The sequence below is a fragment of the Denticeps clupeoides genome, chromosome 10 (assembly GCF_900700375.1).
Source record: "Denticeps clupeoides chromosome 10, fDenClu1.1, whole genome shotgun sequence".
Classification (NCBI taxonomy): Eukaryota; Metazoa; Chordata; class Actinopteri; order Clupeiformes; family Denticipitidae; genus Denticeps; species Denticeps clupeoides.
Window position 1 is genome coordinate 11373171 of NC_041716.1, and position 27115 is coordinate 11400285.

At 42.5% G+C, this 27115-nt stretch overlaps 1 protein-coding gene across 5 annotated transcripts in view; it reads left to right on the forward strand.

The window, feature by feature from the left end:
- The first annotated feature begins 25 nt into the window (after positions 1-25).
- The window catches only part of acot7 (acyl-CoA thioesterase 7), a 54526-nt gene continuing 27436 nt past the window's right edge, over positions 26-27115 (forward strand). The window contains exons 1-7 of one of the 5 annotated variants that reach the window (XM_028994817.1): positions 26-219; positions 4250-4367; positions 5318-5474; positions 15890-15981; positions 16600-16714; positions 16831-16845; positions 17004-17090. In XM_028994817.1, coding sequence (XP_028850650.1) covers positions 170-219; positions 4250-4367; positions 5318-5474; positions 15890-15981; positions 16600-16714; positions 16831-16845; positions 17004-17090 — 634 coding nt within the window. In that variant the 5' untranslated portion in view covers positions 26-169. Of the gene's footprint in view, positions 220-3259; positions 3409-3585; positions 3873-4249; positions 4368-5317; positions 5475-15889; positions 15982-16599; positions 16715-16830; positions 16846-17003; positions 17091-27115 lie in introns of those variants that run through there. The other 4 variants (XM_028994815.1, XM_028994820.1, XM_028994818.1 and 1 more) reach the window with 4 other exon arrangements.

Here is a 27115-nt window from a genome sequence, read left to right on the forward strand (position 1 = left end):
GCGAATTAAAAAAAGCCGACCCGGTGCACGAGTTTCACGGTAAAACGACACCGGTCCTCTCGTCATCGGCCCCTCTCCCGCTCAGCCTATAGACGCCGCCGCATTCGGTGCCGAATCGATCCGCTGTGAAAAGCCGGTCTGTCGCGCCAAGAAACGGAAGCCGGTCAGCATGTCCGCCGCCAAATTAGCGTCCGTTTCACCGTCCATCCAGATATGCAGGTGAGTAGGAGCCCCCGTCGGCGTGACGTTGTTATTTCATTTTATTTTATTCTAAGACGCGGAGCGTGTACATGACGGCGACCGATAACCGGCGGCTTTTTTTTTTTTTTTTTTTACCGCGGGTGCGTGGATTAAACGGGACGGATGTTTTCGGGATGCCGGTACATGTTTTGCTTTTTTTTTTTTTTTTTTTTTGCGTGTCGAATATGATGACCTCGGCGGCGACGCCGAGCCACGCAAGGGCGAGCAGAGGTGACGCCGGCGACATTCGCCGGTGAAATAAAACGCCGCCTCCCGTGCCTTGCGTCCGGACCCGTTTTAAATGGGCCTTCGAACGCGCGGCGCTGCGTGCACGTACAATGCACGTCGCGGACACGCAGACGACCCGCTCTTAAACACGGGGACGCTCATGCGGCGGGCTGCGTTTGGGCTTGTAATCCCCGGATTAATCATCCGAACGGCCGACGTGCGCGGTGATGACCGCCGCTTTTCTTTTTCTTTTTTTACCCGGACGTCTCAGCGGTTTTTCTGTGTGCGTGCGCCCCCTGCCGGCGGCAGCGGAGATCGCAGCATCCTGACGCGCCATCAGAGAAGCTCTCTGCGTTTTAAGTTAAGACTCCTGCTGCTGTCGCAGCATTTTTTGGGAAGAGAATGAGGTTTGCAAGATTTTGTGAGGGTTTGTAATTGAATGCTGGAATTTTTCAAACTCAGAATAATGAAAATGATAAAACTGCTAATGCAGTGGTTAGGGATGTGACCTCACACCTCCAAGGTTGCAAGTTTGACAATGAGTGTGAAAAGTTTGCATGCTTACATTTTATATGTACATGCTCTCCCCCCGTTGGTGCGGGTTTTCTCCGGGTTTGCCGGTTTCCCCCCGTTGTCAAAAGGCATGCACACAAGGTGAATTGGTGTGTGTGCTTCCTGCGGTGGTCTGGTGCCCTGTGCACATTGTCCCGGCAGACTTGAGAGTGTGTGGTAAGCGTGATGCTACCAGTCGGCTTTGACTGCTTGGTCAGCATGGAATCATTTACAGTCATTTGCAAAGTTGTTGCTTGTGTGATCAAATGTGGTTTTCGAACGGAACACTCATTGTTCATTGAGAAACCGCAGGAATCCAACATTGACCAGTCACAGCAGGACCGAACGTTCGACCAACACTATTCACATTAACGGCATTTAACTGGAGCCCTTATAATCCAGAGTGACTGACTATCAGTAGTTACAGGGACAGTCCCCTTTGAGCAACTCAGGGTTAAGTGTCTTTCTCAGGGACACAATCGTAGTAAGTGGGGTTTGCATCTCTGACTTTGTGGTCTTCTGGTTCAGAGTGTCATCGTTTCTCTCCAGATTAATGGTCGTCCACGTGTTGTAATATTTCATTGTAATATTATTGCTGTATGGTCCAATTCTGATTCTTACATGTAGGAGCTTTCAGTGATGACAACATTTGTCTCCATTTGTGATATATTTGTGGGCCAGATGGACCAGGCTTTGCTCCCCTCATGCAAATGCTTCCATGTCACCAGTTCATTGGTTGTCTTGGACCTCAGGAACTGCAGTTTTTTTTAGATGCACTGACCTGGCCATGCAGCATTACACATTAAGTCAAACAAATGCGAACTCTTGCTCCTTTATTTCCTTACTACAGTAAATAATCATCAAGAATCTTGATTAAACTCCTGACTTTGTAGTCTTCTGGGTCAAAGGCGAGCATCTTACACAGTAGGCTATTACCACCTATGTATTCAACCAAGATGTGTCATTATATGTGTGTGTGTGTATATATATATTAAAATATCTCAAGTGTGTATATATAGAGACAATATATAGAATATATTTGTATATGCTTGAGATATTTATATAGAGGTTTTTGTTTAAAAATTATTACCCCACCCCTCATTGTGATATGTGTCTTGTGTTGTATTCTATGCAAATATGGTCCTGGAGAATGGTATTTCACCTCATTGTATACATATTTGTGTTTTGTTGAGATGACAATAAAGCGCAAATTACTTACTTAGTTTGTAAAAAACGTCCGTAGCCCAAGGTGTCTTCCCTGAGGTGGTGTCCAGCCTGCTCTTCATCAGTAATAGGGTGGTCGTAGCCTAGTGGGTAGATATGTAGAACTTTATTAATGCCTCTGGAAGGTTCCACCAGGAAACTTAGTTTCTAACAGCTGTACAGCGGCATAGAGAATAAGAAGGAAATTAGAATTACAAAGATACATTAAAAAGGCCAACCGCTGCCACTCCCAGACAAGAAAGTTAGCGTGTAACACACAAGGAGACAAGCGTATGACTTAGACGTCACATGATGTAACGAAAAAATTTACAAGCAAGAGAGATACTTTATTGGAGACTTTATTAGGAGACTGTTTACAGCATTGCCATCAGTAAACGCTTAAAATCTTGTATTGGCATCGTTGGTACTTGTCAGGATCACAAATCAGGAGCAGTTCCAGCTTGTTTCTGCCCTCACATTTACATTTACAGCTGTAACGTAGGCTGGACATAGTGAGGAAGAAGGACGAATACGCACAACGTCACGAAACGGGTTTAATACATGGTTAATACAATAACACTCATGACAAACACGAACAGGGCAGCTTTATACAATCATACACAGGTCAACACGATCAGGAAACATAACACAGGACTAACATGAATCTCCGGCCCGAACTCTGAACCCGGAGTAGCCTCTGCCGGACCGGATCACGACAACAGCGTTTATCAGACGCCCTAATCCAGAGCGATTTACAATCAGTAGTCACAGGGACAGTCAACGTAGGGTTAAGCGTCTTGCTCAGGGACACAATGGTAGTAAGTGGGATTTGAACCTGGGACCGCTTGGCTACACACTTTTAGAACAGTTTCTTATACACGAATTCTCAATGCATCTGTGCATTGGTACTTTATATACAGCGGTGTCGTTTTTTATTGTCGGGCTCAGGCCAAAGTCTAACCAAGGGTTTGTGGCCCGTGTGGCAACAGCAGGAATGCGCGTCGCGCATGCGCACCGCGTCTCCGCGCATGCGCCTGACGTGGCCCGCGGTCACCCTTGAGTCGAGCGATGCGGTCCTCCAGTGGCGTGGAGCGAAATGCAGTCCGCCATTCACTCCGGCAGAAGGCTGCTGGCAGAAGCGAAATGTCTCGGCCTCCCCGAAACTCTCCGCATGCAGGTCCAGAGGTAGGTTTTTTTTTTTTTAATCTTGCGTGCTTTTGCACATCTGGAAAGCGAAACTTCTGGAACTCAAATTCAGGTCTCATGCAACAACAAAAAAAGTCACGACAGCATGAAATGAATTAGGCATGTTTTACACCATCATTAGGCATGTTTATCACCATCGACTGACTCGTCGTCGTTCGTGCGGTTTATTAGAATTTATTAGCGTCTTTCTCTGGCAAACCGCGACGTCGTATGAAGTAAAGTGAAAAGTAAAGTGACCGTGACGCAACTCTGACCGTAGACCGTGTTCGCCTCCTGCACCGCGGCGTTTCCATGTGATCGATGGCAGTGAAAAACGGGGTATGTGTTGACGTCGTGACGTCACGCGCGGAGTTTGAATGACAAGTGTCGTGCACGAGGAAGAGCTACCTAGCACGTGTGTTGTCGAGCGGTGTCGCGATGGTCCCTCAACACGAACTCCGCAGGTGACTGAAAACTTTGTTTGGTTAAATGATCTAATGTGGACTATACTGTCATATGTTATCAGGTTTAGCTTAAATGAATCCTTTTTTTTTACTATTGTCATTCATTGGCTGGCATTTCCTGGTCACATACCTTTATTAGCAAGGTGGTTTGTCAAGTTCATAAGATGGTTCTTTCTTTAGATTGTAAAAGCTTATAGATAAAAGCTCAGTTCATGGTTTGAAGTTCAGCCTGCTTTTCTCTATTCTCCGTTCCTTCACCCATCTATGTTTAAAATCTATGATGATTTATGTATTAGCAAACATTTAAATAGGGTAGGGAAATTACAAGAAAGAAAATTCAAGTTGTACTTGTTTTCTCCCTGTTCCACAATTTCCAGAATCATGCGTCCAGATGATGCAAACATTGTGGGGAATGTCCATGGTGGCACAATCTTGAAAATGATCGAGGAGGCCGGCTGCATCATTGGAACTCGCCACTGCAACTCCCAGCCTGGTGTAAGTCACATCCTTTTGTCATCTTAAAGGTGCACTGACCAAAATTAAAGCCATAGCTCCCATAGTGATTTGTTTTTTAGAAGAAAAAAAGCTGAGCATTAATGCTAATAAACTAAGTTATTTGTTGGTTGTGGTTATTTGCATGATCGGGGTGTTTCTATGTTTGATGGGCTAACGTAGGATTTTATATTCTGTAGTAAGAGCCTGGGGCATTGATATTGGACTTAGATTTAAAAGGATGTATTTTAAAAAGGGTTTGGTTCTGAGTTAAGCTAATGGTGTTTAATGATTGTCCAAGTGAATAAAATTCTCCCTTCCACTTCTCCCATTAGGGGTCACCACAGTGGATCAGGATGTTCACATAAGTGATTTAGTAAAGGTTTTATGCCCTTTCTCCCCATTTACTCAGGCTTGAGACTGGCTTTAAGACATACACTGACACCTGCGTCCCCAGTGACTTACCGTTGGTAGTTACAGGGACAGTAACCTTGGAGCAACTCGGGGTTCAATCTCTTGCTCAGGCACACAATGGTTTGAACCTGTGACTGTTTTTTTTTCTGGTTTGTAGGCAAGTGTGTTACCCACAGGGCTACTACCACCCATAAATGAGATCATGCATTCAAACATTTATCATATTTTAGCCATGTGTTAGAAAACACCAGGTAGCATTTTAGACATTTGTTTGTTGGTATTTGTTACTATTTCAACAGGACGTCAGATAAGTCAACTGCATTGCCACTAGGTGGTGCCAACGTGCTTTCAATAAATTCTGTTCCATGGGGTTGGCACAGTGTTGGTTTTTTTTGGGTCAAGGAAGGGCACAGTGCTAATGATATTGTAGTCAGTAACCCTGTGAAGGAATATTACTCACCGTTTTATTTTGCCAGGTTTAACAAGTCTTTGTGCTGCTTTGGTGGATTGCAGCTCTCAGCCTTTCCCTTGTCGTGCAGGATCGCTGTGTGGCTGCCCTCGCCCGAGTGGAGCGGACAGACTTCCTACACCCGATGTTCATCGGGGAGGTGGCACATGTCAGCGCCGAGATCACCTACACTTCTAAACACTCAGTGGAGGTCCAGGTCAACGTGCTGGCTGAGAATATCCTGACAGGTGAGGCAGCACAGAGAGGAACCTGAATCACCGCTAAAAAGAAACTGTCATCTGACAAAGGCAAAATGTCGAAGCACAGTTTTTTAAGTAGATATGCCTTCTAAATATCCTTTTAAACATGAACTGCATGTTTCCCTCCTGTATGTGTCATAATAAACAGAAACCCTAACAGTTTATAATGTTTCCAGTGTACCGTAGCGACACCCTACTAAATGTTTCCTCCAGTGGCCTTATCATCCAACACCACAATGCACTGAGAATATTGTCAGCCACTGATTTCTGCCAACTGCTATTGGTCCAGCCAGAGGGCTTCACGTGAGGAAATGATCAGTCTTGAAGAATTGGCCGGAAACCTGTTTAACAAAATGAGGGCTCAATGTGTATATGACGGGAGTTGAAGAGACTGCAGTTTTGTCAGCTGTATTGGGCGCTATTGGGACCGCTGTCCATAGAAAGGGGAGCTGTGGAAACCAGGACGAAGTTTGCCTGGTTGCTCATTGCTGAAATAACACTGAGTCCTTCTGTCTATCTAAAGTAACTGTGCTGCACAGGGTGTTGTTAATAATGCTATTTAAATAAATCACAGCAGAAGGTCATCATACAACATTTGCCACAATTCACAAAAAGGCTAGTCAAGAAAATTCCCAATGATTTTTCTACATTATAGTGCTTTGGGGCTTCAAAGGGGCAATCGCACATTAATTGTCCGGGATCTGTTTTATTGTGATCTGACACGGAACACGATAAAATACATTGATGCAATGAGGATATAGCTATACACATGACAACAGGCGAACACAATCATGAAATTAGGGACACCCACACTGAACATCAAACGTCAGGCCGGAACGCGGAGCCGGAGCACACAGTGAGGTTGTGGGGTTAAATCTGGGTCCTGGATTTGTGTGTGCACAGTTTGCATGCTCTCCATATTGGTGCAGGATTTCTCCAATCAGCTGCCTGTTGTGACTAGCAGAATGACTGAAAGAATTTTAACTGCAACACTCGCTTTATTTATGGATTTATATTAATACAAAAAGCAGTTAATGCATTTAGAATGTTTTTTTTTTTTTTTTTTTTCCCCCACTCAGGTATGCCAACAGAAAAATACCATGTATTTTTTGTTTGGTCTTAGAGAGGACAGTGGCAAATTCTCACCTTCAGATGTATTTCCTGGAGAACAAAACCACAAAATCAAGGGGGAGGTGGAGGCAGATAAAGGGGGGTGGGAATGAAAGGACAAAACAAAAGATGTATCCCCAAGGTGCTTGCTGTTACCACAGCAACTGGGTTGTCATGGGGGCTGAGAGAGGGCAGACGTGGCGTGGGCAGAGCTGACAGACGCAGACGATGCCAAACCTCGGAGCGGGCAGTGCCAGAGGCACTCCTTTTGGGTCCTTCCAGATGGGAGATGCAGCTCATGGGATATGGATGATGCCACGGAGACATTAATAAAGTTCCCTTGACAGGAGCTGCTTAGGGAGGGGGGGGCTGTAATCACTGGCCTGAAAAGCCCTGCGATCTATGGCGTATCGCTGTATCTAAAGCCCGTCTTTTTGGGGGGACTGTTGGTTACAATGCCTGGTTTTTGTACCAGGGTTGCAGTAAAGAGTATATTGGTATATGAAAGTGAAGTGCACTGCAGCACAGTATATGGTGACACAACGAAATATGTCCTCTGCTTTTAACCATCACCCTTGGTGAGCAGTGGGCAGCCATAACAGGCACCCAGGGAGCAGTGTGTGGGCATGGAGCTTGGCGGCTCAGGATTCGAACCCATTTGAACCCATCTGATTACAGGGCTGCTTCCTTAACCGCTAGGCCACCGCTGCATATTTAAACATTATGAGATTGCGCATTGTCAAGCATGAAGATTTTGTAATGGATTAAGTTTTTTGGAACATGGAACAAAGAGGTCAGTCAGAATGTTCACATACTTTTCAGAGATTGTCAGGGACCGTAAAAGGGGCCAAACAGCACTCTCTCCACGATTCTGGCCCAAAACATTTTTGGGACACGGTGGCCATCCATCCTCCATCCCCCATCCAGGGTTGCACGGCAATCATCACTGAACAAGACTGTTTGAGAATTAGTATGTATTTCTGGGTCCACTGCAGCTGTTTCTGCTTGGGAACCGTGGTCAGGGGTGGTCGAATAGAAGGTTTATCACTGGAAGCCTCTTGAGGATCTGGGGCTCCAGAGGCACCATCAGCGTCAAATACCTGAAAGCCACCGATTTCTTAATCTGAAGTATTTGTCTGTATAACTCTTCCTAATTTTGCGTGTTCTGAATCAGCAAGGCTTTCATCTGTTGTCCAAGGCATTCAGCTATTTCACACTTTTTGGCTTCAGAGAGATCCTTTTTCCACATTGCTTAATAATGTGGAGCCTCCTTCTTCATTTGTTTTTCCTTTAATTGGGTTAACCTGGCAAACGTGTCCAAGATTGTGCCTCAGGGCTCTTTTGCTCACTGAAAACAATGTCATAACTGGGTTTAATTGCGAAACACCAAATATTTCATCTTTGACACTGAAATACAACTTGTACAGTAATTTGGAACGTGGTGTAGGTCTACAGTCGGTCCTTTACTGTGTGCCATGTTATCCGTCATAACAAAGGCATAGAAGTACAAATCTTTGATTAGATTTTGATCCTATGGCTAAAGCTTACTGATGCAGCACGGCTCATTTAATTAATACAAATATTCATGAGCCCAGATTTTTACATTACAACTTGTCGCGAGGACTCAGTGGTACCTATAGAAGGTGCCTATAGGGCCTTAAAGGAAGTCAGCGACCCCCTCCGGCATAATGTCTCCCTGTAGTAAAGCTCACGATTCACTGGTTTTATGGGTTGACTGTCAGAGTGTAGACACTGCGGAGACGCTGCTGAAGTGAGACGTTAAGCTCTGTCGATTTATTGGTTATTGTGTGTGCGCACGCATGTTAGCAGTGTATATTTATTTATTTATTTATTGGTTTTACATGATTGGTTTTGTTTTCGCTGCCTGTCAGAGTTCGAACTGGCAAGTCTGCACTGTACGAGCAGATAGCGTCCTCCCAACATCCTAACAGCTGTAGCCGACTCTAGCAGATACTGGCATTTTACTGGTCCTCAGCACGGCCCCCCAGCAGCTGGGGCCAGTCTCAAAGACCCCCAGCCATGCGCCCGGTCCTGGCAAAAGTACGGCAGAATATATGTAAAGCTGTGTGTGTGGTATTGTAGACGCTGTGTGTGTGTTGTGTGAATATATGAAAGCTGGGGAATTTTGGCATGCATTCTGTTGGAGGGTTTTGCATTTTTTTAAAGTAGTGTATAGGAACTCGGGGTGTGTGTTGTTATTGAGTAGTGATTGTCCTGATTGTCTACCCCCTTACTTTGGACCTGTCCATGTGACTTCATACCCATTTTTTATTATTCTTTTCATAGTATGCAGATAGTACATAGTAAGCAGATGACTTTTGTAAACTCAAAATCTATAGAAATCGAACGAATCGCTGGTGTCTTCCTCTTGTACGTCACTTTGGATAAAAGTGTCTGCAAAATAAAGTAAAGTAAAGATGACCTGATTTTGCTATATATTTTACTGACATAGTTATTACTGTGTGTGTGTGTGTGTGTGTGTGTAGTTTCTCTGGTTTCGTCCCACCATCCAAATGCATTCACACTAGATCAAATGGCGACACTGAATTTTCTGTAGGTGTGAGTGTGAGTCCTTGCCACACGCCCAGTCTTCCAGGATGTAGGACTAAGCAGTTATGCAAAGTGAGGTGAGTGATTTAAATCAGACTCTGTTGTGGACTGGACCAACTTGTCTCAATTGCTCAGTTGTGGCATGTTGCTTGGAAATTAGCAGACTTGTCACTTGACCAGCTCACCACTTTATTTTGAACGAAGCCTTTACATATAGCTGGGTATAGACCGACAGGTGTATACTAATGTGAATATAAGTGTAAAATGTTGGGCAGAACATGTGACATGACTGAGAATCATTTTATGTAGGAATAGCTACATTATGTCTACGTTGCTGCATAATTTATGAATTTTTTATGAGTTTTATGAGTTATTTTGCTATGACATTTTTTTGTGTTTCCATACTAGGTCTGGCTAAATCTTTAATCATGTCATAGTAAAAGTAACAAATTGATTTATTAGGGGGGGTGAGCTCTGAAGTGTTATGAGTATAACAATAATCAGCTGTAAAAGCGAAGTCTATCTGAAATGGACTATCGATTCATTCTGTTAAATTATATATATATATATATACACACACACACACACACACACACACACACACACACACACACACAATATCCTTGTTACTATGGTTACAAAGTTTCTGTAGTTTGGCCATCTTGTCTAGGGATATGAAAGTGTGGCTGAATTTCTATTCTGTTAAGGCCCAGAGCAGTGAAACTTTGCCAGAAGCGTAAAAAGGCCCCATGTTCACTAATTAGTTCCTCTTCTCGATAGGAGGATGGTGGTGATTATAGCCACTGCAGGTGATGGGAGATAAAGAATGGCGTTGCTGGATAAACAGATCTTCGTTAATAATCTAATTTTGGTGAAACAAAGAGGAATAATGTTTTTCTATTGTTTTTGAGGTAGAGTTTAGGTTTAGGCATGGGGGAAAATGTTAGCTGCATCTTTGTAAATACATAACACATTGTATTTTTACAATGTCTTATGTGTGCTTATATGTGTATACAATATCTTGGTGTATGGCTGTGTCTCTGTGTGAACGTGTGTATGCGTGAGTGTAGAGAGGGTGTGTGTGTCTTAACAGAATCTTCTGGAGCTCGAGGGCAGAGAGAGGAACAGGGGCAGACATTATTTACTGCTGTCATGTTGGGTTTTCATCATGTGTCACAAACTGAGGCCAGGCCTACCACAGACACTGAGCAGTACCTGCACACGCACACACACACACACACACACACACACACACTCGTTATCTCTCCCCACAGCATTTGCTTTACCCTCAACACTGATATAAACATCGCCCAACAGAGGTTTAATCTGTGCGTAGCGTTTAGTCCTTTTACAAGAATGCACACACACACACACACACACACACACACACACCATGCACCTAATGCTTCCTTCTTTATTTTTGTTTGCTGCCGTTATAAATATTATCCCACTGAGGTTTCATCTTTGAAAAATCACATACCTTCTCTCACACACACACACACACACACACACAGTTGAAGAGATCCTCACATGTGTAGACACACTCACAGCTGCCTGGAACTCAAGAGGGATAAAACTCTGTGGTTTAGGGAAGTTGACAGGTTATAGGAGAGAGAGATGTGCTGGAGAAGGAAGGGACAATCTGATGAGGAATCGGACTGATTTGAAGGAGAAACAATGTGATGATGTTGAAAGGGAGGAGGAGAGATAAAAGGCTGGGGAGATGTTGAAACAGAGACAAAGCGGGAGTGGGCGGGATGGAACAGAGCAGGGCTGTGGAGCGTCACATGACTGCTGGCAGGTTACACACAGTCAGTCAGACTGCATCTCATCAACCGCGTCTCTCACACTCCGCAGGGTCTCCCAGCCACGCATACAGGGGCTGGGACCATCAGCCCTGCAGGCCAGTTCATCCATGCCACACATATATATTCATATTCATCACACACATACACACACGCACACACACTCTTGCTCATTTTCATTACAAACACACACACACTTAATGATGCTCATCACACACACAGTAACATACTTTCATGAAGCACACAGACTTTCTCACTCACAGAAACACGCCTCACATTCACACACACTACATAGTGTACCATGTAAAAAAGTAGCACATACATGCTTTCAGAAACGCACACACACACACTGGCCAGGGGAGATGCAGTTGGGGGTTGTGGGGTCGAAAGTCACAGAAGGACAAGCATTCATTGGAGGAGCTGGTGCAGTGCATTGTGGGTAAGGCTTAAAATAATCACTGTCCCTTCCACTCTGCTGTTTAGTGTGCTGTGTCTGTAACTCAGCAGTTTCTACACAAGGGCCTGTCCAACCACATATACACACTTCATTCTGTCGTTTTTACAAACACACACATACACATACCACCTATGCTGGACTCACAACACAAATAACCCTAAACCACGCACTCTCACAACGAGTTCACAAAACAGACAGAATTATCTCCAATGTAACACAGATGAGCATATCTGCACACACACACACACACACACACACACACACACACACACACACACAACTGTCAGCTTGGGTCAGTAGAGACTTGTGCTAATTACCACTCTACTACAACCTCATCAGATCCTGACACTGATTCTAGGCTTGCTTCTGTAAACTCTCCTTAAACACCCACTGCACGTGCACACACACACACACACACACACACACACACTGAGCAAATAAGCATCTGCAAGCACTTTGACTGTTTTTCCATGTCTGCACTACAGTGTTCAGGGTTATTTATAGACAGTCTTTTTTCCATAATGACCATTGGGCCACAGTTACAAACATCGTGCGAAAGGCCTCTGGCTCACATTAATGGAAAAAGTGGAACGGCAATGGACCCATCAAACATTAAACAATCGCTTTTAATTATGTCTCTGTATTTGGGAACAAAATGCTTGGCAGAAAGCACGATGACAGGGACAACGTGGAGCCTTCGACTGTCAGCACATTCCTCTCGCAAGCAAGGAGAGAAAAACGACCCTAAAGATTCCAACTATAAATCTGTTGAATGACCATAAACAAGTGCAACGTACTCATTAAAATCCTCTCCAAATGTCTTTACTTTACTTAGCAGACGCTTTTATCCAAAGCGACTTACAAGAGGAAGACACCAGCAATTCTCGTTCGATTTATATAGATTTTGAGTTTACAAAACTAAGAGCCCTGATAAGGCCTATCTTGTCAGAAGAAAAGAACATGCTCGGAAATTGTTAAGTGCTAGATAAAATAATTTTTATTTACTGTGCAGTGTGTGTGCATGTGCGTGTGTAAGTGTTAGATTCGTCTGAAATACTTTTTGAATAAGAGGGTTTTCAACTGCTTCTTAAAAGTGGTACACAGCCATGAATAAAATGTCCTTTTGTTATTATCACCGTCGACAAAGGTTCAGTGCCTCAAAAACTACAGTCATGGGCAAAAGACGCAAATTCTGGTTGTCACAAAGCTTTATTCTTTATGCTGGCAATTTGCATACACTTCAGAATGTTATGAAGAGTGATCAGATGAATTGCCTCTTTGCCATGAAAATGAACTTAATCCAAAAAACATATCCACTGCTTTCCAGCCCTGCAACAAAAGGACCTGCTGAGATTATTTCAGTGATCCTCTCATTGACACAAGTGAGAGTGTTGAGGAGCACAAGGCTGGAGATCATTCTGTCATGCTGATTGAGTTAGAAGAGCAGACTGGATGCTTTAAAAGGAGGGTGATGCTTGAAATCCTTGTTCAGTCATCATTGTGTTTCATAAAAAGGGCTTCACAGGCAAGGATATTGATGCTACTAATATTGCAGCTAAAATTAACCATTTGTGATTAACCAATCATCAAAAACTTCAAGGAGCGAGGTTCAAGTGTTGTGAAGAAGGCTTTAGGGTATCCAAGAAAATCAGCAAGCTCCAGGACCATCTCCTAAAGATGATTCGGCTGCGGGATCGGGGTGCCACCAGTGCAGAGCTGTCTCAGGAATGGCAGCAGGCAGGTGTGAGGGCATCTGCACGCACGTTGAGGCGAAGACTTTTGGAGGAGAAGCCACTTCTCTCCAAGAAAAACATCAAGGACAGACTGCTATTCTGCAAAAAGTGTCAGGGATTGGACTGCTGAGTCATTTTCTCTGAAGCCCCTTTCAAATTGTTTGGGGCGTCTGGAAAAATTATTGTATAGAACAAGCAAAGGTGAGCGCTACCCTGTCCTGTCTCATGCCATAAGTAAAGCATCCTGAGACCATTCATGTGTGGGGCTGCTTCTCGTATAAGGGAGTGGGCTCACTCACAATTTTGCCTAAGGACACAGCCATGAATAAAGAATGGTACCAAAACATCCTCCAACAGCAACTTCTCTCAACCATCCAATAACAGTTTGGTGAAGAACAATGAAGAACATTCCAGCAGGATGGAGCACCGTGCCATAAGACAAAAGTTATAACTAAGTGGCTTGGGGAACAAAATTTTGGGTCCATGGCCAGGAATCTCCCTGTCCAATAGAGAAGTTGCAGCCAACCCCAAAAACATAAATCTTCAAACTCCAAGTAGTGATTATGAGGGACTGGGTTGCCATCAGTCAGGATTTGACCCAGAAGTTGATTGATTGCATGCCAGTGTGAGTTGCAGAGATCCAGTAACAAGTAACAAAGACACGAGCTGGGCAGATTTACACAAACGGGAACCATAATAACACAGAACGAACATGAAAGGTGGGGTCTGGGGGAAATTTTGAAACATATTTAGCTTATTTTTAATCCGAATTTCCAATTATACACACACTTTGCTTGCACTATGATTACAACAGTCTAACACAGTAATAAGAAGGATTTACATATTATATATGTATGTGTGTATATTGTTAACTCACTTTGCATAACAGACTCGCCAAGGGCGAGGCGCACATATACACACAGACAATTCACCTTGTGTAAATGCCATTGGACAGTGTGAGGAAACAAGAGAACCCCGGGAAAAGCCACCCCAACATGGGAACAGCATGCAAGTTGCGAACCGGGATCCAATTTACTGTCGGCGTTCTGCGGCGTAGAAACATCCTTTATGGAGTCTAATATCAGAATGAACAGAATCCTCTTCTTTCTGCTTATTCAGATATTTGAAGTGAGTGAGGCAGGGAGGGAAGAGAGAGAAGCGATGTTTGGTGACACGCTCCCGGCAGAAGCACTCGGACCCAGTGGTGACCGGTGGACAGCGCTCTGAAGAGGGGGCTATGTATGTAAATTACCCGCCCCACCAGTGGATCTTTCTGGCCAATCTGTGGCGGGAACCGATTAGATGAGCCATTTTTCGCTGCGGTGGGGAGACGTCTGCCGATTCCCTACTTTGTTGGCATGGCAACTAGCCTGCTTGGATGCTCTCAGAGTCTAAAATGCAACCGTTATTCCCAAAAGCACTCTGTCAGAATCTGCATCTTTCACTCTTCGTTCACTCCCTCTCTCTCTCTCTCTCTCTCTTTCTGAGAAAAACCTTAGAACTAATTTTAAATTGAGCCAAAAATGTATGTTTGCCTCTAACATGTCAAACCACTGACAACCACATAGATGTGTGTGTCAGACTGTCCCTCCAGTAAACACACGCGCACACACACACACACACACACACACACACACAATGCTGTCACACAAGCCCAACCTGTCGCACTCAAAATAGCCACTCCAGCACTTCATAAAAACCGGCTCTGGCATCTCCATTGATATCTCCATGACAACGGCACCGGCTAGCGGCAGGTGATGCAGTTCTCCCACAGCGCCGCTGAAGGCACCTACGCCTCGGAGGCCTTCTGACGAACTTCCTGCTTAGCCGCGCCACTTATTTGCTGCCAGCTCCGGCTCCGGTCCTTTTGCAATCCGTGTCTTGATGTTTGATTTGGTGTGCAAGTGAACTCGAGTGTACAAGTAGGGCTGTTCGCCTGCAGAGTCAAATTAACGAGTAAACTATGAATCGCTAGGAGGTCCAAACTCCTGATCTGCTATGAAAGAGAGTAAAGATTTTATTTATGAGAGACATAAATGCTTGGCCTGGGTTGGGCTTCTTTGGTGGCCTACGCAGGAGTTGGACCGTGAAGAAGGGGAAGTCTGAAATTTATTAGAACATTACGAGGACCTTGATACAGTGTGTAAAGACACAGTCTAGGTTAACTGGTTGACTTCTATAGTGTTCATCAGTCCAAATTGCATATCTGGGAAGGTGTGTATGTGTGTCTGTGTGTATTCCACATGTATTCCATAATTCACTTTACAACCTATATTGAGATTAAATAAGGGAGTGGGGAAAATATTAATATTTTATAATGTATATAGACTAAATTATGAGTCTCTTAATTAACAACAATGTTTGTGACTTTATTTGAATGTAATATTTACAGGTTCGAAATTGTATAGCTTAACCTAAAGTGCCACATTGCAATGGTAATATTGTACAACTGTTGATCTTTATGTTCACTCTCAGTAATTTGTTCTTCCGAAAGGGTCTCGGAGGTTGTCGTCTGTAAAGTGTGTGTGAGATCGACAGTTTTGGGGCTATACAAGAAATGCATGTTCTTTGCTTTGTTAAAACGTTTTAAGATGTAGACCTTCACCATGAATTAGTGCTACAGAAAAGGCCTGTATAGGCAGCTTGATATTATAAAAGTAAGGGTGAAAGTAAACCCAGTGCACCATCCATGTTTAGACACACTCTGACAGAACTTTTCCCTCACAGGAGCCAAGAAGGTGACCAACAAGGCAACGCTGTGGTACGTCCCCTTCTCCCTGCAAGACGTGGACAAAATCGTAGACGTGCCCCCAATGGAAGTAAGTAAGCACAGCACCTTTCAAATTTCATTCGTTTGAATGAACCCAGAGCCAACAACGCACCTCCGACTGTTAATAACGACTTTCTAAAATTTGGTGCTGGAGGTGGGTAATTGCAGCCATTTCACCAACATGGATTAAATCTGTGTTTTTCTGTCAATATGGGGTGCTGTGTGTACATTAATGAGGAAAACATGATTTTAAATTATTTTAGCGAGTGGCTGCAATATAGCAAAGAGTGAAACAAAAGGGGGTCTGAACACATTCCGCACAGCCATTCACCTTAAAATATGTTGGTGTGAAAAAAGCACAGCGCTCATTTTGCTTTTTGACTCTGTAGGTTGTGAAATTTGCGGTTTTGCTCATTATAATTGTTCTTCGCTTTATGGATATCATGTTTTATTTCCACTAAAGTGTTGCTGTGTGCTGGATTTTATTTTAGCGTTGGGGAACAAAATCTTTTGTAACATTTCAGATGAGAAATTTTATGAGAACTCCCCAGATACTTCCCACTAATGAGTCTTTGGGGGCCATTTTGTTTCAGTATGCTGATAAATAGCCTGGATTTGATTGTTACTGATGAATACCGGTGTGTGTGTGTGTGTGTGTTTACCTCAGTACTCACGTCCTGAACATGAAGACGAGGGTAAGAAACGTTACGAGGCTCAGAAGCTGGAGAGGCTGGAAACGAAGGAGAGGAACGGAGAGGTCATGACCTCTGTGCCACTGCCTGGTACTTACTGTACTCTTCTGTATCAGTGTACATCTAGAAACTGAAACTGTATGCATAAATGACGTGGGCATATGTTTTTGAAAATTAATTTGCATTTTACTTTGCCTGCTGCGCAGACAGACATATGAAAGGTAGGTGTTCTGTCACTTCCTCAGAGTAACATGATGTGCTGTTACGTGTGCGATGAATATGATTAATTTTAAATCGCTACCAATATTGACCACTATCATTAAAACTGTCATGGCGATGGTCTGCAACAGTCTGTCAGTCTGAATGTTCTGTGTTGCAGAGGCCTACACTGTGGGATTCAGTCAGTCGAGTTTGATTCATCTGGTCGGGCCGTCAGATTGCACCCTGCTGGGCTTTGTACATGGAGGTAAGATGAAAGTGAAGTGATTGTCATTGTGAGACACTGTAGCACGGCACACAGCGACACAACGAAATGTGTCCTCTGTTTTTAACCATCACCCTTGGTGAGCAGTGGGCAGCCTAGACAGGCGCAGTGTGTGGGGACGGTGCTTTGCTCAGTGGTACCTTGGCGGCTCGGGATTCGAACCGGCAACTTTCCGATTAGGGGGTCATTGATGATAGGAAGATGTTGATAGATATAGATAGGTGATAGATAGATGCTGCACTGGTCCCTATTTGAATAAACTATGCAAGAACTGTGACTAAATGTATTTATTTAAAAAAATAAATATAGGTAAGAGGCCACTTCCTAAAAAGGAAGGTTTTAACCTGTGTTTGAAGATCTTTAGTGACTCAGCTGTTAGACCATCTAGTGGAAGTTGAGCTGAGAGATCTGAGGTACCCACCCGAGGATTAAATTTGGTCCTGTAGCTCCAGTCGAGCTTTTCATTTTTCTCAGATTTAGGGATATTACTGCTTCAGTCCAAGAAGCATGCATCAGTTAAAAAAAATCAGTAAATAAAATAAAACTGTATGTAGTGTGTAAGCATAGCACACAGAGTGCAACTATAATGAATGTTTTGTATAATGAAAGGGGTTTGAACACCACACAGACACACACACACACACACGCTCAACTATTATTGCAAATGAGTTTGTTTTCTGTTTCTTAATTGGACAGATTTCTAAAATCTGCAAACTGCAGCACAGTCTACAATCCCACCAATCTGATCCCACCAATCACACACCACACACAAACACGTTCACTACCATCATGACATAACATGACATCCTATCATGTGGGATCTACTTGTTTTAGTCATTTTTTTTTTTTTGAATTTGTAATTATATTTCTTCTGATTTCTAAAATGGTTTTAGAGCTGTGTGGGGAAAAACTGAGAAATTAATTCTCATGCAGCATATTAACAACTTTTCTCTGATTAGCACCGGTATTTCTGGGTTCAGTTAAGCCAGTCAATAAACAGTTACCCATCGTTCTTCTTTGTCTTTTCATGTTTCCCGCTCTATAGCAGGGTGTGTATGGTTTACTTCTCCTTGGAGAAGCAGAGTAATGAGTGGGCTTACGGTTCTCCATTGTGGATCGATTGCAGATCGCGGGAGCCCCAGGCCATGATTGGCCTTCCACACTTCCACGCTCTTTTTACTTTTCACCCCTGCCCCCAAGTACAATCTGAATTTCAATCTGAAGTGTATGGTTCTTCAAGCCTATCATTGTATTTGTCTCTTCTGGAAAGGTAGGAATCTAGACTTTGTTTACTGTCTGTTTGTAAGCTCAGTTGTAGGATTGTGTTGAACTACTTGTGTATAGAAACTACAACTGAGTGACTGAAAAGATTGTATTCATAGTTGGGGGTCCTAGTGAACTAGAATTGATCACTTCATTGATTGTAACATGGAAGCACGTTGTAAGTCGCTCTGGATAAGGGCGTCTGCCAAATGCCTTAAATGTACATGTATGGTAGGTGTCAATCAATACAGTTCAGAAAGCTGATATAGTACTTAGTAGATTTCAGACAGAGAGAGGTAGCAAAGCTTTTAGTTAATTAAACAACAATCTGAACAATCTGGGGCATGTCGGCTACCAAGCACAATAATTGGACAGGGCGATTATTAGTGTGCTCCTACTGTGAAACTTTGGGGGTGGTAGTAGCCTAGTGGGTAACAACTCGTCTATGAACCAGACGATCACAGTCAAAGGTTCAAACCCCATTTACCACCATCGTGTCCCTGAGCAAGACACGTAACCCGGAGTGTCTCCAGGGGGACTGTCCCTGTAACTACTGACTGTAAATCACTCTGGATTAGGGCACCTGGTAAATGCAGTAAATGTGTTCAGATTAGCAGTTGTTAATACTGATCATCATTAAAAAAATTTATATTTAGTTGTGGGATTAATCTTGAGTAAAGTCAAACCTTTGACTGTATTTAGTTGTGATGTGTATGTTTATTAAGCACCTAGCAGTGTGATTAGTCAACATGGCCTATTTCTTGCACACACTCACACTCGCTTTATTTAGTGAATACTCCTGGGAGAGTGACTGGTGCCAGAAGACCATTTGGAGACATCAGCTCGTCCTCCTCCCGATGTGGTGAGGCTTTGCTACAGCACCAGCACAGCCTCATCATATATATATAAAAAAGGCTACACAGACAGATCCTGTGTGTCTGCCAAGCCGGCAGTGAAATAAATGGCACAATTAAGGTGTGCGTGTTATTTTTGGACTTCAAGGGAATATAAAGGGGAAGGAAAACACTGTCTGGTTCATGAAATCAGGAGTTCATCCATTCAGATGGGAATTCTTCAATTGAATTTGTTGTATTCTTTGGGACAGGATCAGAATCATTCCAGATCTTAGAATGACCTAAATGGGCCGGGATTTATAAAGGTGGTTAAAGAGCATGGAGGGGTTTACTGATGGCATGCATGCATTTGGAGAATCGCTTATAGAGCCAGTTGCTGTAAGGGAAAAATGCGGTTCATGCGCACATTTTGGGTTCTTAGAGGTCCTCTGGCAGCCGGATTTGCAGAAGAATTGTGAAGCCGTTGGTTAAGACTTTGTCAAAGTATTAAGAATAACTGGTGTCAATGTATTGGGTCAGCATTACTAGTAACTACCCATATTTTCTTTCTCTTTTCCTTCCATTCACTGTTGCTAGTAAAGTCATGTTCGTCTTGCTTTCATTATTTCTTTTTTTCTTTCTTATCTTGAGAAGGAGCTTTCTTCTGTTTCCATGGAAACTGAAATTGATAGAAATGGCAAGTTATTCTGATTAAATATTAGATGCACATGGTAAGAAATGCAAGAATAATTATCACATTTGAAAACTGTGGGAGAGCGGGATAAAACATATTTGTATTCCTGTTTGTCCAGACAGGATATATGCATATGACAGGGTTTTGAAAAATACCTTTGTTCCGTGTTTGAAGATTTGCCGTTCAGGTGGAAGATGGTAGGATGCCTGTCCTCCTACACTGCAAACTCAATCTTCCAAGCTCATCATCTCTGCAAAGAAAAATGTTTTTGTGCTCAGCATCAACCGAGCTCTGTATGAAATTCTAATAGTCTTTTCAGCTGTTATGGAGCATCGTGAAACAGGAACATAGATTTAAGATGTTTCTCAATATCTGCATGGGATTAAATGGGGGTAAAAACAGCAAAAAGTGATATTTAAGGTGGGGTGTGCATGATAAATGTGGTGCTGTGAATGTTAATTCTATATTATATAATGTATGTATTTATGAACATCACATGTGTGTTCACTTGCTAATCAGGTTTGCCTCTTACTGCAGAAGCTGAGTCAGTACCTGCAGTGTATTGAACCATTGGCCTGGTGATGCTTAATTAAGGGATTTACAGCAAACACCTTTGTGTGATAGTGACATTTCCCTTAAATGCATCAGGATTGATTTCAACTACTGATCTACTTAAACACAAAAAAATCATTCATAATAAATAGTAAGGATTTATAGACTAAGGCATGCCTTAACTGAGGTTGCATTTTTGCTTATTGCCTTTTTAATTAAATGTCAAATGCCTGTTCCACTGATGCTGCACTAATTTGTTTAAAAGTGTGCATGTGAATATGTATATAAATATGTTGATCACTATACTCATATAATTGTCCATCCTGTTAAGATATGCCCACAATGCTCTCAAACTATCCACTTATGGCTTAATTACACTCACAACATCTCTTCATATGCCATAGAGGTGCTTGGGCATCAAAAAGTCAGTATAAATACATGTTGAATCTGGTCCTTTTGATTACTTAGAGAGTGAAGTTAGAGTGAAGTGATTGTCACATGTGATACAGCACAGCACACGGTGCACACAGTGAAATTTGTCCTCTGCATTTAACCCATCACCCTGAGTGAGCAGTGGGCAGCCATGTGTGGGGACGGTGCTTTGCTCAGTGGCACCTTGGCGGATCGGGATTCGAACCGGCAACCTTCTGATTACGGGGCCGCTTCCTTAACCGCTACGCCACCACTGCCATTACTGTAGATCATTGAGTAAAATTGATTAATGTAGGCCTTTTAGCGGCCTCGCAGGGAAGACATAGCTGTGCATCGTACCTCAACTGCTGACTATACAGCTGTAAAAACCACGCCGTTCCCCCCATTAACATTGCACTGGCCGGCTTGGGTAACCATGGCACTGCTATTTCCAGAGTGCACAATCCTGCCGCTAACGCGGGGCTAATAAAGGCGTTCATGCAGGCCCTGCGCCAGGCCACTCAGAGAGCAGCTGGAGACATTTAAAAAACGGTGGACAAATATACATAAAATATGTGGTCCTCTGGACCTTGGGGCTCGCGTGCAGTTTTTTACTGGGACCCGTTTCTATGGCAACGGCTCATTATAAAGCAGTTTTGGATGAAACCTTTTTGTATGCTTTAAAAAGCAATGCATGGATAATGTAAAGACAAAAGAGAGAGAGAAGCAGAGGAAGCAGTGAAAGGGGGATGAGGTGGTGGGTGTCAGAGTGACTTAGATCAAGTGGGACACGGAAAAGGAGATGAATAGTGGAGAATGGAGGTGGTGTTGGGGGCACAGTTAAACAGGGTAGTGTAGCATGGTCACAGGTTCCTCGAAGAGCCCGAGGTGACGGATCGCAGCCAAGGACGCTGTGCTGAAAGCCCCCTTTTTTCTTTTGATGGCTGTTCGTGGCTAGGAGCTTTGTAAGGAAAATGTTGAGTAATCGTCAGAAGGAATCTAATCACTGAGCTGACCGCCAGAGGCGCAATGGCCTCCTCTGAGATTTGGCGTGTGATTGCTCTTTTTCCGTTGATGGGTGAGAGATCGCACTCTGAGCCGGGTAGCTCGCCACTGCTGTATAAATGCGGAGGGGGGTGGGCTTCCATGGCCTGGCCAGGTTTGGATTGGCCTGCGCTGGGGTCTGAAAACAGAAACTCATTTACAGCCAAGAAGAAGAGAATGAGATTGGAGAGGAATCACAGAGGAGAGGAGTGAGCAGAAGTGGATGTGGTCTAAAGCGTAAAGGCCATTACACGCACACACACAAAAAAAATTAAATGTCTCCATGTCGACTTTGGTTACAGCTCATGTGTGGGGCTCTGTGGTTTGCTGACATATGAACTGAGCTTGAAGCTCAGTGGAGGATGTAGTAAAGGTTCTTGGGTCCATCTGCCACTACAGACATTCCAAACCTGCGTTTATTTTTAGCTCACATTTTGCCTGAATAAATGACTCTCCTTATCATTTTAATGGCTTGTTTGTTGTTTGAGGTGGTTGTTATTATATTGTTGGATTAGATGCATCCCTGAAGAAAAAAAAAATGTGGCATATATATTTTATTGTTATAGGTCTTTGCACAAAGACCACATGTACTAAATACAAGTTAATACCGATAATTTAAAGGTCCCATCACATTTCAAATTTCAGATTATTCAACATTAATACAAGTTCTCCTATTCTGTCTATGGTCCTGCAGTAGCTAGAAATGGTGATAGGTGTAGAGTGCTTTGGCCATTCCGCTTCACCGTTCAGAGAGCGGCAGCTCAGATGGTCGGATCTGGAATGTAGTCCCTTATATCCTAATAAGTGGAAAGGTTACCTCCCTTTTCTCATGCTTTGTCGACACATATAATTTCACACCCCTCCCCTAAAACATTCTCTCCATCGACTGTCATGGCAATTCTGGAAAAATTCCAACATGACTTCCTGTTTGCACTAAACATTGTGGTTGGTGAATGGTGTTGATGATGATGTCATTTCCGCGAAATGGCACATCCTTTGGAAATCTCATTGTGGGACTGGCTAAAAATGGCTGTAATTCTGCCCCATGGCTGAGACTTCAGATACAGTATTAACGGGACCTATAAAACACAAACAAAAAAAAAATTGTCATGGAACCTTTTAAAAATTTTATGCCAATAATCTTTTGCAAACTATGCTATATTTTTACTTTGAAGACTTATCTACAAATGAACTAAACTGGTCACTAGTACTGTCTTTATTATTATTATAAGCATATTCCTCCAATATTCTCCATCATTATTATATAAACCTCTTCATCCAAATCATTAATCATTAGATGGGAAAAAAGGTTCATAACACCTGTCATGTTTTTGCTGATGAATGTCATAGTACAATGGATACCATGAATATCATTATCCTGAAAATCTCTGGAGCTATTACCATAACTCTATTGGAAAACACAGTTATTTGGAGTGAAAATTGTAATTCATGAGTCATCTTAGTTTCATTAAACAAAACCAACGCCAGTGTTCACTCCTATTAAAATTTTTTTTTTTTTACACTAATGTCCCTCATGAGATCCTCATGGACCCTCATGACCTGAAAACGTGACATGAGTTATTTATAGAATCACATATTAGCTTTGTTTTAAGAGCTGAATGAAGCAAGGGCTGCTGTGGATGCTGCGTTTTATTTAAGAGACTCTAAACCTCCCGAGACCTAATTAAAGATCTGTTTCTTTTGGGATTTCACATGTAATTGTCTAGTGGTCTTAATACAGTGCTGTTAAAAAGAAAGATGGCTCATAACATCTCAGAACAAATGTTCTTCAGATGGTTCTATACCAGAAACATTGTATGGGCCAGTTGCCACAACATAGTTCTCACATTAAACAATCCCATGGCTCTTATCAGATTTGTTTAAAGCTTTTTTTATATATATAAATGAATGCAACGACTGTATTTCTCCAATAACAGCATGTTAAGCATGTTAAATTCGCACAATTGGACATTTTCAACAGATGATTATCAGCATCTCAGGGCATCTGCACAAAGCATACTTTTCTTATTCCATCCCCATAAGTGCAGTCAGGCGCAATTACTATCCAAATAATCTCAATTATAAATGCTGACCATAGCCACGTGCATCAGTAAGACAAGGCTAGTTTTAAGTGAAGTCCTATTAATGAACAAATTTAAGTTGAGAAATGTGTTGGTTACTCTTTTCATTTCTTTTCCCAGAGCTCTAAAGTATTTGGAATTTTATTCCTAGACCACACCTGATTCTGGTGTGAGTCTGTTGACTGCAGAGATATACATACATCATGCAGAATACATCATTATGTATTTACATTTGGTTCTCCATCATTGAAATCCCTCATTTGGTCATAAGTCATAACCTTTTTTTTAATATGTAAGTCCTTTTAAACATAAGATTTAAATCTTTTACCAAAAAAGTAAGTGCGTTTGAAGATCTTTAGTGACTTAGCTGTTCGACATCTAGTGGAAATTCACTTTGAGAGTACCAGTAGAGATGGTGATACCAGTCAATCAGCGCTGGCGGATCTGAGAGATCAAGGTGAGGAGTGATGACATTTACATTTACAGCATTTATCAGACGCCCTTATCCAGAGCGACTTACAATCAGTAGTTACAGGGACAGTCCCCCCCTGGAGACACTCAGGGTTAAGTGTCTTGCTCAGGGACACAATGGTAGTAAGTTGGATTTGAATCTAGGCGAGTGTGTTACCCATTAGGCTACTACCTAATTTGAGATGACCAGTGATTTGACAAAAAATCTATAAAAATCTCCAGGAAGATTTTAATATCCTTCTGTTGTGCGTTAATTCATTTTGCATTCATGTTGTTGTTCTTGCATTCGTGTTGCGGCTTTTTGGATTTGTGTTGACCCTTCTGGGCCACTCTAGTAAAGGCCTGCATGGCTATCTCCATTTTTGGTCATTGGCTGCACCTTGAGGATATTGGTGGCCAACCCAATGAGGGATGGAGTTGTGATCTGGGACAAAGCAATTGTTTAAAATATTGGGGGAATGCCGATTGTTGGATGGAAGGTATGTACTAATGAATTACTTTTCAGTCTTCTCCTGGAGAAGATTTTACTAACTAAAGCTCACACTCACATTTCTCCATAACAAAACTAATTACAAAGCCCCTAAGAATGGTCAAGAGGGTCTTGTAGTTGACTGTGTCAAATGCTTCTGAAAGGTCTAGAAAGATTAGGACTGATGACAATTTTGCTGCTGTAACAGCTAGAAGTGCAGTCTCTGTGGAGTGTATTTGAAAGACCCAGGCTGTCTACCCATAATGCCTATGCATTGCGACATCTGTACTGAGCTGAAAAAAGCATGGCATGCCACAGTAGAGGGTTGGACAGTAGAGGGTCTGTGAAAAATTGAGACACAATGCAATCATGCCTTTTTCTGCGACAAAGCCTTGAGAATCGTTTTTGATTTGTTTCCTCTGCTAAAATCATCACCATGGTGACCAGAATCTCGGTGACTCCTGCTTGGCCCATACCTTCATGGTTCCTGCTGCTCAACAGAAATATAATTAAATCAGTTTCGTAAAGGCCATTTAAAAACCTATAACAATAGTCGGCATGGCAGCACAACTTAATCGCCAGCCATATCAAATCAGGCCCTTTACTGAAATTCATTTCTCCTCCACTTCCGTCCCATTTTCCCCGTTTTATCAAGAACTACTGCAGTGAGTGCTGAAATAAGTGATCATGACTGCCTGTGCCTACCTGTTATTTTGCGATGCAAAGAAATCTCTCTATTTCATGAACATTTTAATCAATCATTCTGCGTCATTCTTCAGATCCGATCTTATCTAGTAACTAAAGGGACCAGGTCTGTTAATTAAAGATTTCTTCCGTACATCTCATTCATCCATCTGTCCATATTGATGCCACTAATGCCATTTCCCATTATGATTATAATAAGTACTGGGTTTACAACGGAAGTGTGTAATGTGATGCCTCCTGTAGGTATGTGTGGGTTGTAATAGTTGTAACACTAAATGTTTATTTATTTATTTATTTATTTCCCTCAGCCCTCATAACTGCAGCTTTCATTAAGCAGAGCCATTTGGCAAGCGTAATGAAGTCTGCTCACTGTTGATAAGTAGATTGCCTCTCCTCAGAGTACGTTTGCTTGAAAAGGCTTCTGCCATCTTTAGCATAGCCAGCAAAGCCAGTGCTTTGGTCTTTGACAGCAGCCTCGTCGACAAATAAAAATAAGGGAACTTTTTTCTTTTGTCTGTGTGTTTTCTGTGTCTGTGTGTGTGTTTTCTGTGTCTGTGTGTGTGTGTGCGCGTGCACGCACATGCAGTCTGAATGTTTAGCTCAATCTTAAATTGGATTCAGATTAAGAGAACCAATTATTTGCATAGTCTGCTGATCGGACTTGAGAGCCAGTTTGGGAGTTTAAACTTTAACTCTGGTATCAATAAAATAAACAACTTCATTAGTCATCAGGTAATAAAAATGAATGACAGATTAGGAAACGTGTGGGTTTAATTTAATAATGTCTAGAGTATTTTACATGATAAAAAAGGACTAAGTTTGAAGTTTGAATGCATATTAATGAAAAAAAAAGATTTTGGTATATAAAGTAAATGCATACCTGTTCATTTGCCCTAAATCATTATCAACTTAAATATATATTTTTAAAATGGAATCACATGCTCTCTTGAGGATTTTCCTGATTTCCTGACCTGAAAACCAGTATAATTTCACACACATAACATCATGCATTTTGATGTCATTTTGCTACTGCGGCTTGCAGGAACTGGAGGTAAATAAGATTGCTAGAAAATGGCAGAGATTTGTAGTCAAATTGCATCGATGCCTCAACATTTCAGATTCAAGGACACAGACTGTTATTCTGGTAATGTCCTACCGTTACTGAGCTTTCCTTCTGTACATTGGCACGGTGACGTTTTGGAGCTTTCTTTGGGTGCCAGTGATTTCTGCGCAGCATATTTCAGGATGTGATGAGACCATTCCCTCTCCCTGTCGCGCTCAGTCTGTGCCAGTTCGGCATTCCATGTGCCTGTTTCATGCATGTCAGGTGGTCCCTGTACCAGCACATACCCCACGGACGGGCTGTGTGTTAACAGGACAGATTGTCCAGATAACACACGGACTGAACTATTCTAGAGCTAAAGCTCTGTGCCCAGACCAGTTTCTATCGTTTCTATCATTTACATGGGCTTGGGCTGGGTTCG